General features: G+C 41.7%; 1 protein-coding gene across 9 annotated transcripts in view; it reads right to left on the minus strand.

Moving 5' to 3' along the window:
- LOC133409610 (ankyrin repeat and SAM domain-containing protein 1A-like) overlaps positions 1-14,693 on the minus strand; it is an 85,783-nt gene extending 71,090 nt beyond the window's left edge. For 7 of the 9 annotated variants that reach the window (XM_061689896.1, XM_061689885.1, XM_061689941.1 and 4 more), the window contains exon 1: positions 14,082-14,692. In XM_061689896.1, coding sequence (XP_061545880.1) covers positions 14,082-14,260 — 179 coding nt within the window. In that variant the 5' untranslated portion in view covers positions 14,261-14,692. Of the gene's footprint in view, positions 1-14,081 lie in introns of all 9 variants that reach the window. The other 2 variants (XM_061689906.1, XM_061689933.1) reach the window with 2 other exon arrangements.
- Positions 14,694-14,789: the final 96 nt, after the last annotated feature.

The raw sequence follows: 14,789 nt of genomic DNA on the forward strand, positions 1-14,789 counted from the left end.
TTTTACAGAGACAGCAGATAATATTTCCCTCCTGTCCTATCCATTAGCCAACTGATTATAGTTGAATGCTGGCATGTTGCTTTTATGTAAAGTTGGATTCATCATATATCCCCTGTTCTTCTGAAGTCCTCAGTTAATTGTGTTTAAATGTTAGTCAGACTATAGGCCAAATTTGTATTGATAATCTAGACCATATTGACTCTGAATCAGAAAAAGAGGATTACAATTTAACATCCATCAAACCATCCATCCATTTTCTTCAGATTATCCGAGGTCGGGTCATGGGAGCAGCACCTAAAGGAGGGAAGTCCATCCAAAAGTTGAAAAGTTCTAATTTGTAGGCGGTACTGTTCCACTCCAGTCCTATTGGTGGTAGTATTGCCTACTCCATGTTTTTAACTTCGGAGCAAAAAAAGTCAGATCCAATTAACAATGACTATTCAAATATACCTAGATCTGCATCTTAATCCACACTTTTCCTGAAATGTAGTATTTATTTCCTTTGCCGATGCCCCATGCCAAAAGGTTTGGTGAAAATCTGTTACAGTATGTGGTTTAATAAAACTCTTACACAAACAGAGGTCACTCGTTGTAGTGCAGACCTCAGCCAAGAAGACCAAACACTAATGTCAGGTAGATTCCCCTTTCCCAGTTATGTAGCCAGTGTAAATCTGTATTTTAAGGAAGTACTAAACACCTGATTACTAGTCAATGTCAGCCTTAAACACTAGTTCATAATGATATCTTCCTGTCCCATAGGTGGCATTGTGTGAATTACAAAGAACATGACAATCACAAATAATGCTCATTGCTTTCAGTGTGTGTATTTGTACTACTGATAACCAGGATATTTTTTGGTCACTATACTGTAATTACAATATGAAAATGTCATACAGTTTTATTTCTACTAGGCCTAGGCTGCTTACTGCCTTGACGTTTTTAAAAAGCCATGGTTTAAAAACCTATTAAACTTTTTTCTTTTTTTTTAGTTGTCAAAGAAAGATCAGGCAGTCAGCCAAGTATTATTTTGAATCTCACTGGAGTTCTAAGCAGGACACACCCTGTTGCAATATGATTGGCTGCTGCAGCAGGGAATCGTTGTAGCTGGCCGCGTCTTGCCTCGAACGATAGTGGGATTCATAACACGACAAGCAAGTAAGTGAGCTTGAAGATTAATGGCTGAAGGAGGTGAATCCATCAAACGTTTCTCCCCATCGAAAAAGACGAAGTTGGCTGTATGGGAATTTTCTGGCTACCCAAAGAAAAGCACAGATGGCCGTAGCTCAGAGGAGGAACGATATCCTATTTGCAAAAGGTGCTTCAGAGCATTACCCATCACTCTTTGACAAAGTGAAGGTAAAGTTAATGTATTAGTATAACACTGTCTTGAAATGAGCGGCACGGTGGAATGACTGGTTACCACATCCGCCACACAGTTCTGAGGACCGGGGTTCAAATACGGCCCCGCCTCTGTGGAGTTTGCATGTTCTCCCCGTGCCTGCGTGGGTTTTTTACGGGTATTCCGTTTTCCTCCTACATCCCCAAAACATTCGTGGTAGGTTGATTGAAGACTCTGAATTGCCCGTAGGTGTGAATGTGAGTGCAAATGGTTGTTTGTTCATATGTGCCCTGCCATTTGATGGCAACCGATTCAGGGTGTAATCCGCCTCTTGCCCAAAGATAGCTGGGATAGGCTCCAGCATGCCCGCAGCCCTAGTGAGGATAAGCACTACAGAAAATGAATGAATGAATGTCTTGAAATGAACATTTGCAACCAGCTACGAGAGCTAGCGTCTACAATTGGTGAAATAAATATGATAGACTTGCTCCCAAGACACGTAACATGGCGAACATCAGCTTGTTTCTGCTCTGATTTTACTTCATAGTGAGAGAAGAGCAGAAAGGTACTGTAGCACTAGCTACTGGTTTTCTGAAAACCAAGTACTTACTGTTGAAACTACATTTTGATTTTATTTTCCATCGATCCATCCATTTTCTGAGCCGCTTCTCCTCACTAGGGTCGTGGGCGTGCTGGAGCCTATCCCAGCTGTCATCGGGCAGGAGGCGGGGTACACCCTGAACTGGTTGCCAGACAATCGCAGGGCACATAGAAACAAACAACCATTCGCACTCAAATTCACACCTACGGGAAAATTAGAGTTCTGATTTTATTTTGAAAATTGTATTTTCTTTTTACATTTAATAAAGGTACCTCCGAGGCATGTTCAATGGAAAAAAAGATGTCATTTAGCCAAATATTTGGAAATTATACTTTTTAGAGCTGTAATTGGAGGGGGCGGCGGACCTAGATAGCCTGGAGCCAACCTGAGTATCAAGGCCTAAGGCACTTTGCACAGCCCACCATTGACCAACCCATCATTGTGTAAGTATGGGCTGCTGTATGTGTGTGTGCTGCGACAGTTAATGCGCCCGAATTGAAAAACTTTCAATTCTAACAGTGCTGCTGTGACGACAGACTGCACAATCCAATAGGAGAGGTGGTGGCGAAGCAATTACATAGTGACAACACGAAGAGATTTTGGTGAACTTGTACAGTAAATTGAACGTGGAAAATTGATACAAATTTATTGATATGAAGTAGTAAGGTGGAACAGTGTACGACTGGTTAGCACATCCGCCACACAGTTATGAGGACCCAGGTTCAAATCCGGCCTCACCTGTGTGGAGTTTGGATGTTCTCCCCGTGCCTGCGTGGGTTTTCTCCGGGTACTCCGATTTCCTCCCACATCCCCAAAACATGCATGGTAGGTTAATTGAAGACTCTAAATTGCCAGTAGATGTGAATGTGAGTGTGAATAATTGTTTGTTTATATGTGCCCTGCAGTTGGCTGGCAACCAGTTCAGGGTGTACCCCGCTTCTCGCTCGTAGTTAGCTGGAATAGGCTCCAGCATACCTGGGACCCTAGTGAGGATAAGCGGAGTGGAAAATGGATGGATGGATGAATTAGTTATACGGTGTCTGTCTCAGGGTCCGGTCCTCTTGCACACAAGATAAATAATGTGTCAGTGGTCTGTGACGTGGTAAACAGGCAAGGTTATTATGGTAAACGAAACAAACCAAATAACTAAAACTGAAAAAAACATTTGTAAATGAAATTGAAAAAAAGAAATGTTTTAAACATTAACTAAAACGACATTTTATGTTTGCAAAACTAACTATAACTATAGCAAAAATGTGCTTTGTTTTCGTATTTCAATAATTTTATACATGAGCTTTCTGCGTTGATTTTAAATGTATCTATTTCAGATAAATACATACACTGGGTACGAAAGGTTTTCAAACCCCCTTAAATTTTTCACTCTGTTATATTGCAGCCGTTTGTTAAATAATTTAAGTTCATTTTTTTCCTCATTAATGGACACACAGGACCCCATATTGACAGGAAAAAAAAACGTAATTGTTGAAATTGGATTTATTTATTAAGAAAGAAAAACTGAAATATCACACAGCCATAAGTATTCAGACCCTTTGCTGTGGCACTCATATATTTAACTCGGGTGCTGTCCATTTCTTCTGATCATCCTTGAGATGGTTCTACGCCTTCATTGGAGTCCAGGTGTGTTTGATTATACTGATTGGACTTGACTACACACCTGTCTAGATAAGACCATATAGCTCACAGTGCATGTCAGAGCACATGAGACTCATGACGTCAAAGGAACTGCCTGAAGAGCTCAGAGACAGAATTGTGGCAAGGCACAGATCTGGCCAAGGTTACAAAAAATATTCTGCTGCACTTAAGGTTCCTAAGAGCACATTGGCGTCTATAATCCTGAAATGGAAGACGTTTGGGATGACCAGAAGCCTTACTAGAGCTGGCCGTCCGGCCAAACTGAGCAATTGGGGGTGAAGAGCCTTGGTGAAAGAGGTAAAGAAGAAACCAAAGATCACTCTGGCTGAGCTCCAGAGATGCAGTCGGGAGATGGGAGAAAGTTCTAGAAAGTCAACCATCACTGCAGCCCTCCACCAGTCGGGGCTTTATGGAAGAGTGGCCCGACGGAAGCCTCTCCTCAGTGCAAGACACATGAAAGCCCGCATGGAGTTTGCTAAAAAACATCTCAAGGACTCCAAGATGGCGATAAATAAGATTCTCTGGTCTGATGAAACCAAGATAGAAAATTTCTGCCTTAATTCTAAGCAGTATGTGTGGAGAAAACCAGGCACTGCTCATCACCTGTCCAATACAGTCCCAACAGTGAAGCATGGTGGTGTCAGCATCATGCTGTGGGTGTGTTTTTCAGCTGCAGGGACAGGGAGACTGGTTGCAATCGAAGAAAAGATGAATGCGGCCAAGTACAGGGGTATCCTGGACGAAAACCTTCTCCAGAGTGCTCAGAACCTCAGACTGGGCCTAAGGGTCGCCTTCAAAATAGACAATGACCCTAAGCACACAGCTAAAATACGGAAGGAGTGGCTTCAGAACAACTCCGTCACTATTTTTGAATGGCCCAGCCAGAGCCCTGACTTAAACCCAATTGAGCATCTCTGGATAGACCTGAAAATGGCTGCCCACCAACGTTGACCATCCAACCTGACAGAACAGGAGAGCATCTGCAAGGAGGAATGGGAGAAGATCCCCAAATCCAGGTGTGAAAACTTGTTGCATCGTTCCCAAAAAGACTCATGGCTGTATTAGCTCAAAAGGGTGCTTCTACTAAATACTGAGCAAAGGGTCTGACTACTTGGCTGTGTGATATTTCAGTTTTTCTTTTTTAATAAATCTGCAAACATGTCAACAAGTAAATTTTTTTCTGTCAATATGGGATGCTGTGTGTACATTAATGTGGAAATAAATGAACTTAAATTATTTTAGCAAATGGCTGAAATATAAAAAAAGAGTGAAAAATTTAAGGGGGTCTGAATACTTTCCGCACCCACTGTAGATAAAGAACGGATACGGAAGGAAGGCAGAACAGTCCTTGGGAATTGTAGTTCACTTGTGTCGCCTAGAAATTACATCATCTGGCAGCACCGTCATGTTGACCGCTCACCAGACGAAGCGCAAGTTTTGTTTGCGGAGCGAACTTTTACGTCCAAGCTTTGTTGCTATGCGTTGCTAATGGAAACGGCTACCGACAAGCTAGCAAGCGCCTTCCCAGAACCTGCACGTCGGTTATTCGTCTTTTGGGGAAAACCCAGAAAGGGACAACTGCCGAGAGTCTTATAATGCCGCTGTCTCCCACCACGAACGGCAGATGTGCAAGCAGACAAGATGTTTGTCTCTCTGACACAGCAGGTGATTGAAGTACTGCAAAAACAGGACATCTTTACAGGACTAATGAATCAACAGCAGGAAAACTTGAAAAGCTTCGTCACAATAACCATACACTCAACAACAAAATAAACTGGATGCACTTTCACTGGAAATAGAGGAGGTAAAAATCAAGTCTACTTTCTCTGTGTCTAACAGTCACAAACCTAAAAGTCCACTTGAGAAGTCTGCAATTTAGCAAAAAGGGAAGGAAAACATGCAAATAAGAACTTCATTTTTGTAAGTTAAACAAACACATTTTTAAATATGCCATACTATAGCAGAATGGTTTTACTGTACGTTGTGATGCAGTATTATGCACAGAGATTATTGAACTTCAAATTCTGTGGAATGTTATACAGTACCTGTATTTGATTTGTGGATGGTTGTTAATCTGTTACTGTAGTCAATAAAAATGTTTTAAAAGGTATATTTTGATAAGTCTTTATTACACAATACTTATTGTGATCTTTTTTTTAATCTCACACTTGACAAATACTCTAAATAAAAAAACTAAAACTAATATTGAAACTAAACTAAAATGAAGCATTTTTGAAAAAATAAAAGTAAAACAAGTTTTTAAAAAACATAAGAAGTAGCAAACCTGCTCTCAAAACTGATTAAAACTAACTTCATTTGAAAAAGAAAAGTTAAAAAAAACAAAAAAAACCCCTAACTATAATGGAAAATCAAAACCTATTACAACCTTGGTAACAGGTAAAGAAAGGCATAGCGGTGGACGGTAATCTCCACAATGTTGAATATACCAGATTGGTCGAATGTGGTGGAAATGTGTGATTTTAGTAACTGCATATTACAGTACACCAACATTGCAGCAGACCCTGCGATGTGACTATTGCGCACACATACATCGCAATGACGATGCTCAAACAAAATATCATGCAGCCCTAATTTAGTCTTCATTTAACCAACCATGTATGTCTTTGAAATGTGGGTTAACCACAGTACCCAGAGAAAACCCATGCAGACACAGGGATAACATGCAAACTCCACATAGGAAGACCGGAGTCCGTATTTTGAACCCTCGACCTCTAAACTGTGAGGAGGATGTGCTAACCAGTCAGCCACTGTGGCGCCTTCAAGGCAGCAATACATTGAATAATTGGACAAGAACATCAGAGGTCCTAAAGTTAAACATAAAGAATTGATGAGAGAGAGTGTAATGCAACGTTACCGAAACGAAAACCGCTGTACAGTAGTGTGTGTTCGAGTTCAATTCAAAGGCTACAAAGGGGCTCAACACATCATATGCTGTGTTGGTCACAGGAGGTGTGAATTAACTTCAGATGCCCACAGACTAAGAAGGGAGCAGTCAAAAGGCCTGTAGCAGAACCAAAAGGATGGGCATGAAAAGAAATGTTGGCAACAAGGAGAGACTTGTAGAAAAGAAGGATGGCAACTAAGAAAACATTAAATCGCACGCTCACAGCCCATATTCTTGCTATCATGTGACTCTACCCACCAACATCTATCACGTATTTTGCTTGAATTTGAATGGTGTGAGGTTAATCTTGGTACTCGCTACACATTGGCAAATGCTTGCTTCTTATCACCCACCCAGAAAAAAGCAGAAAATTCACGGTGCACCATCCAAAGCTTTCAAAGTTTCATTTTCTTCTACAGATCATATATAATACGGGATTCTCTGATCACGCTTTAAGGGTGTCTGCTTAGTTAACCTCATGCTAACTAATTCCAGAGAACTTTTATATGACTTCTTCTAGATGACAAAAGTGATGTCCAAAGTTAAGCTTTTGCAAAGAAAGTAATTTGCTTCCTATGAAGCAAGTGCCATAACTGTGTGTGTGTGTGTGTGTGCGTGTGTGTCACGTTTGAAGTGGGGATATGGACAGGAGTGTGGCTGTGGAGCCAGCAGGTGGGCAGGAAGACTGCTGAGAGGGGAATAGTGGGAGATGGAGGGCGACGCCATCCACAGGACCACACAGACCAAATGTCTGGACCGCTAATGGGCAACAAGCGGGCCTGCGTAGGTCCACACAGCAGGGCCCATATTTCAGTGTTTCTTCCACACAAACAAAATAAACTCTCAGAGGTCTTATCGTTTCCTTTCATCTCCAGGTATTTGTTATTGCAAGATTTTCAATGAGATCTTGAACTGGAGTGAACATTAACAAGCACATAAGGGATTACTCTAGTCCATTTTGCACCCTTTCATGCACCACACAAGACGCAACACTGGTCTAGGGCAAAGAAGGAGACAACAATGCAAGTATAGTCATTTTATATCAAAGATGTTCAATGATTTGAATCAAAGTTGTTGAAGCTTTTTAGCTCTGAGAATTATTCCTGGTTGCTCAAGATTCAACACTACAATATTTATCTGTTAGTGATTAGCGAAAACAATTTCCAGCCGAAAATGGCCCAAAAGTGCATTTTCGGTTTTCAAAAGACTTTTGTGGCCAAAACAAAATGGCGGAAACACGATGTCGGCGTGACACAAGCAAAAACCGCGGCCAGTGGATAAACCCTGGAGGGGCCTCCAACATTGAGGTGGCGTGCTCCGTGGGTGTCTCAGTCTTGCTGTTTAGCGGCTATGGCCATATGGCTACGACGACAGACAATACGAATAGCTAATAATAATAATGCGAGTTGCTCCATGCTGAACCAATTATGTGTTGTCAATACAACCATGCCAATTTAGGTTGAGGAACACAGCACATTAGCAGCAGCACGCAACAGATGCTAATGGTTGTAGCCTACTGCTGCAGCTGTGTGAGAGCACTCAAAAAACAAAAGAAAATGAGTGTTCCCTTGTAAGAAACAACGGGAGACATTGCCCGAGGCTCAACAGATGACATCTTTGACAAAGGCCCAAAACGTTTGGCAGTGTGGAGTTATTTTGGTTTTGTAAAGTCTGACAAAAACAGAGTCGTGTGACCCCCCCAGCTACATTTTTTTTTTAAATCAGCCAATACAAAGATGATAACAGTAATTGTTGACTGTCCTCGTCAAAGAGGTGTACTAGTAGTTGTAGTTTGGAAAAAAGAAACATCTTTAAGTATGATACAGTGCTGTTCTATGACTTTGTAAACTACAACCACAATAACAACTGTATTAAATTGATCTCATTGACAAGATTAAGAAAAAACAAAGCATTCTAATCTTTGACGGGAGAGACGGGATGAGGTAGGACTGTTTGGGCGAAATGAGACGGTCATTCCTAAATTATTTAATTTCATGGCGACATCCACTAAAGATGACATCACGTTATTGACACGTCACAAATAAACCACCTGCATGGCTGAATTATTACTATCACCACAAATGTCCACTTTATGCTTTGTTTGAAGTGGGATCAAATTAAAGTCAAGTTTAATCAACACTGTTACTCTACACAAGCCAGTGTCCAACAACCCCTCCGCTCCCGCACACAGCGCATATTTGGAGTGACCTGTAAAAATGTATAGTGTTGCTTATGTATTACGTTGAATGCAAAAACAGTGTTGAGCCATCAAAACGTTTTTGTGTTTATGCGGCCAAATACATTTGACAAAATGACAGCCTGATGACGATACAAACTTATAGAAGCTTTGGAAATAGATGGTTGGTTAGGCGTAGTAAGCATGATCAGTGTAATTACGGTAAGTTATTTTGGTATCAAATACTGCCCCAAATAGAAAACACACTCAGCAATATATTTATTTTCAAACTAAAATAATCAAGGAAGGATGAAAACAGATGATTGCCTTTAAATTGTGTATATCTAATGACTCTGCAATATTTGCCTACATTAGTTTGCGGCATTTCAGGCTACAAACCTCATGCAATAACACAGTCGTTATCACGTTCAGCTCCTCCCGCACACATATGAGGAATTTATCACTGTTTCGAGGTGTCTTGTTCTCGGACTACACAAACAGTAAACGTCACATGCCGAGCAGCGCATCCCAAACTCAGATGCTCCTGGAATGCTAATACTGATTTCCCAGCTCCCCACACTGCCTACTACCAGATAAGAGTTTCTCTGAGTTCAGAGATTAGAAGTGATGCAGCTCCACATTAACCTCAGAATTAAAATGCAGTGCAGTACTGTTGCACAACTTGGAATTTGGAGTTTTCATGATTTGGATATACTACAGACAAACTATGAAGAAGCAATCAGTCCACCTTCAAACTGCACACATAGGCACACACTCATTTCAAGAGAGCTACTTTATAGTTGTTGTTGTTTTCTTTAAGAGCAGATTATGTGATTTATCCAGCAAAAAAAATTTAGAGGTGACTCCAGTCTGACAGCTTAGGTCTGTTTAGGACGAGCCAGAAATAGAGGCTGTAATGGGATGGAAGCATCTGGAGCAGAGCCCAGCACTTAAAATGCAAACCAAATCATTATAGTCCGTATGAAAAGTAACCCTCCTGCAAAAGAATAAGAGGTATTGGATCCAGAGAACCCTTTGCAGCTGATCCTGTCCCAAAATACTGCAGACTTCTATTGGCCGACGGGGAGTCAAATGAGGGGGGCACTCTAAATAGGCGGTCTAGCCAGATGACCGCTCAATTTTCTTTGTAAGACCAAAACAGGCGAGAAAAGCCCCAAAATGGTCTTATATGAATATGAAAAGCCATCCTTCAAGGCTTTGTCAGTTGAACAAAGGGTGTGGGCTGTGAAGCTACAAGACAAGCCTTCATCTGGCTAAGCTTTCAGGGTGTCCGTCCAAATTTCACAGCATTCCTCTGTTCATTTCCCCCTCAGTGGGCAGACTCTTTGTTTATCTTGTCAGGTACTTTATCTTACCTCGAGTTCACCCACAACTATAGCTTATGTTTTCACAAAGTACACCAGAAAATTACTGAAAAGAGCTATTCCTATAGAGCGCTGATATACAGTGCCATGAAAAAGTATTAGGTCCCTTCTCAAATTCTTATATTTTTGCATAGTTTCCACGCTTTAATGTGTAAGATCATCAAACAAGTATAAATATCAGACAAATACAGTATAACCCAAGTGAACTTCAAATGTTGTTTTTAAATGGTGATTTTGTTGATTAAGGAAAACAAAATATTTAAAGTTACCTGACCCTGTGTAAAAAAGTAATTACCCCCCTTGTTAAATCACTAATTAATTGTGGCTAATCACAACTTTTGGTTAATTTTCACTGATCACACCGAAGCCTGATTACCTCCAGACCTGTTCAATCAAGAAATCACTTGAAAACATAACCTGTCTGACAAAATCAAGTTGGACAAAAGATCTAAAAAAGTTGCAACAAAATGATACGATTCAAACAAATCTAAGAACAGTCAAGAAATAAACTAATTGACATCTATCTGTCTGGAAAGGGTTACAAAGCCATTTCTAAACCTTTAAGATTCCAGCAAACCATAGGGAGAGCCATTGACCTCAAATGGAGAAATTATGTAATTATTTATGAAATTAATTTAATTATGAAATTATGTGAACCTTCCCAGGAGTGGCTGGCCTACAAAGATTACCCCAGAAGAACAGCAATGACTCAGCCAGGAGGCCACAAAGGAACTCAGGACAACTTCTAAAGACCTGCAGTCCTTCCTTGACTCAGTTAAGGTCGGTATTCATGACACAACAATAAGGAAGACACGGGGCAAAAATGGCATCCATGGCAGCGTTCCAAGGCGAAAACCACTGCTGACCAAAAAGTTGCAAAAGTCTTACTTTTGCACAAAAAAAAGCAAAACATCTGAATGAAAGACTTTTGGGAGAATATTATATGGACTCAAAGGATGAAAGTTGAGCTTTTTGTAAGGTGTGTCTCGTTACATCTGTCGTAAATGTAGCACAGCATTTCATCCATCCAGCCATCCATTTTCTGAGCCGCTTATCCTTACAAGGGTCGTGGAAGTGCTGGAGCCTATCCCAGCTATCAACGGGCAGGAGGCGGGGTACACCCTGAACTGGTTGCCAGCCAATCGCAGGGCACATATAAACAGACAACCATTCGCACTCACATTCACACCTACGGGCAATTTAGAGTCTTCAATCAACCTAGTGTGCATATCTGTTCGGATGTGGGTGGAAACCGGAGTACCCGGAGAAAACCCACGCAGGCACTGGGAGAACATGCAAACTCCACACCGGCGGGGCCGGGAATCAAACCCCGGTCCTCAGAACTGTAAGGCATACGCTCTAACCAGTCGTCCACTGTGCCCCCCACAGCATTTCAGAAAAAGAATATCATACCAACAGTCAAACATGGTGGTGGTTGTGATGGTCTTGGGCTGCTTTGCTCTTTCAGGACTTGGACAACTTGCTGTGAATGATGGAACCATGAATCAGAATCAGAATCAGAATCAGAATCAGAATCATCTTTATTTGCCAAGTCTGCTCTTTAACAGAAAATCCTGAAGGAGAATGTTCAGCCATCAGTTTGTGACCTCAAGCTGAAGCGCACTTGGGTTCTGCAGCGGGATAACAATCCACCAGCAAGTCAACTTCTGAATGGCTTAAAAAACAAAATTAAGGTTTTGGAGTGGACTCGTCAAAGTCAGGACTTGAATCCGATTTAAATGCAGTGTTATGACCTTAACAAGGCTGTCCATGCTCAAAAACCCTCCATTTTTGCTGAACAAACAATCCTGCAAGGGAGGTTGGGCCAAAATATTGCCACAGAGATGTGAAAGACTCATTGCCAGTTATAGAAAACACTTGATTTCAGCTGTTGCTGCTGAGGACAGCCCAACCAGTTATTAGGTTTAGGGGGCCATTACTTTTTCACACAGGGCCAGGTAACTTTGAATAGGTTGTTTTCCTTAATCAACGAACTCACCATTTAAAAACAACATTTTAAGTTCACTTGGGTTATATTTGTCTGATATTTACAGTTGTTTGATGATCTTAAACATTAAAGTGGGGAAACTATGCAAAAATATAAAAATTTGAGAAGGGGCCCAATACATTTTCATGGCACTGTAGACAGTGTGGGTATAATAATCGATGAATTGATCAAGTTATTCTTGAAAATTCTTCAAGTTGAGTGGAATTGATTGTCAATCGCTTCTTGAAGAAATTGAGGCAAAATGGCTTGCATTACTTAAGCCCTATCCACCTCGTTTTGATTTTAATGAAACATACGTTTAGGGTCGCGGCATCATTTAAACATGCTGGGGTCGGTGCCTTTCCCATGGCAAGCACTGGGGTGAGGCCTCCTGGGAAAGCTGACATTCCGCAGATCCTAGCAGCACAACTACATGCTTATAACAACACTGCAGGTCTTGACATGTGCCACATTCCAAAGCAAGGACACCAAAAGCCAGTGAAAACACACATCAGAGAGCGTTAGACAATAATAATGAATTTGGTTGGATCGTTAATAAAGGTAGCCTTATTGGCTATAGCTTCATTATTTTGTACAAATTCCCATGAATCTGTTACTTCACTCATGAGATCGATAGCACATAATAATAATGATAAACTAGAGTGTAGAAGGAATGCAAGTATAGGGAATCATACTACACGTAATGAGCAAAATGTTATACCATATTCTACTTAATGTAGTATTTCACTGTGAGGCCTTTAACTAGTGGCATATGTATTAAATTCTGAGAAAACTAATTACACAGAGTTTCCATTAATTAGTCTAAAGAGGTGACATGACAGACTGTGGTCAGCCCACACTCTTGAGGCTGTCAGTCTCAACCGTCAACTAACTATGTCTCTAAATTGGATTTCCGATTGGAAGGTTTTTAATGGAATTAAACTTGAGGGAGACGCTGCACGGTCCGCAGAAGGAGCCCTTCTGATTTTACAATAGCTTTTAAGATTAAGTGCGGTAGGATGCTTTGACTGACAGATGTTCATCCTTATTTGATGATGATGCATCGTACCCAAGACGACTTTGAGTACAATGATTCTATTAACAAGCGTATAAAAGAATCACGTACAGAACAAGTCGAGGTACTCCAAGCTGTTTTGGTTCACCAATATTTCAAGTAATGGGAGAGTGGATAAGAACTTGGCAAGAGACCATCCATCCGTTTTCTGAACAGCTTATCCTCACTAGGGCCGCGGACCATTAGTCTCAAAATGGTACAATGGGGAAAGTGGTCCAACTATAATTCATAAAATAACATAACTGTATATTCTGGCACACAACCAATGGCCATATCAATATCATCCATTTACGGTTGTATAGCAAGCATTTGAATAAGAAAGATTCCTGGCAGACATACAGACTGCAGATGGCATGTAGAGACTTGACAGGCTGGAGTTTGTATTGAAATTAACATCATCAAAGTCAGCAGGAAATACAAAATCTTCAAGATGGTGGCTAAAACCTCATCAAATGTTTACCTCACCAAGGACTTCCCCCTTCTTGTGACTTGCAGCTGAAGTCAACACACACAGAAAAGCTTTCCTCACACATTTGGCTGGTTAGACGAAAGTTGGTCTGCTTTGCAACTTCACCTTCACTAAGTGAGAGTGCAAGCATTCAATAATGCATGTCAGTCTTTTTTTGTTGGTGTTGTTGTTTTTTTTCTTTTAGAACAGCGTGTACTATTTTGTTGTAGATGTGTAGCTGGATGATAGCCTGGCAGTTGGTTTGTGCACATTACATTACAATTGGCTGGGAGCTAACAAAGAAGCATGCGCCAATACTCAGTTGGCTTTGACACAATGTTTGCTTTCTAAATGAAATGCAATGAAATAAAATAAGAAATTAGCGTTAGCAGACGTGATTCGTGATCATAATCCAATTATTGTCGGGCGGGCTAATATTGGACTAAGAAACACTGCAACACGGACAGGAATTGTTCAGTTAACCGCCTCTCCTTCCCTCCAATGGAGCCTACCTGAGCAGACTGGAGAGCGGATGCGAGGAGGCAGCGTGGCCGCCGCTGTTGCCACTTCCACCGGTTCCGTACGACCCGCTCCCGGTGCCAGCCGACGCTCGTTTCCCGGATAAAAGCTTCTCCACGGCGGCCAGGTTTCCCGTGCGCGCCGCTTCGAGGAGCTCCTGCTCCTTCCCCATTATAGATCCGTTCAAAACCGAAGGAGAAGGACAGGGTTTGCTTGTGAAATTCCTCCGCGACACCCCTCCTTTCCCTCCAAATTTCAAGTTATGATTCCTCTGGAAAAAAAAGCTCCCTCCCTTGATCTATCCGGCCGGCGTCGCTGGCGCCCAAAACGGGGAAAAGTTTCGCTGAGGCGCACGGTACCACCATGGAGCAAACTTCCTCTGGCCAGTCTCCGCTCGGCGTCCGTCACTTCCTCAAAACTGCTCCCTCTTGCTGCATCTCCAACCCGATCCCCCCCGCAGGCAGACTCGCACATGCACGGCCCCGGACACCACACGACACCACCCCGAGCTGCTCGCTACTGGAGCGCAACACAAGTGGGCACAGCGGCGGGCCGCGTTTCTTCCACTAATGTCCACTAATCTCGTGTTTCTGACGTTATATTTGGCAATGAACGGAATTGTTGATTAAAAAATAAATAAATAAAAAAAAAACGTCATCGTGTAAACACCTGGCATTTTTTTTTTTTTTTGCGTTCGAACC

This window comes from Phycodurus eques, chromosome 1 (assembly GCF_024500275.1).
Source record: "Phycodurus eques isolate BA_2022a chromosome 1, UOR_Pequ_1.1, whole genome shotgun sequence".
In the NCBI taxonomy this organism is placed as follows: domain Eukaryota; kingdom Metazoa; phylum Chordata; class Actinopteri; order Syngnathiformes; family Syngnathidae; genus Phycodurus; species Phycodurus eques.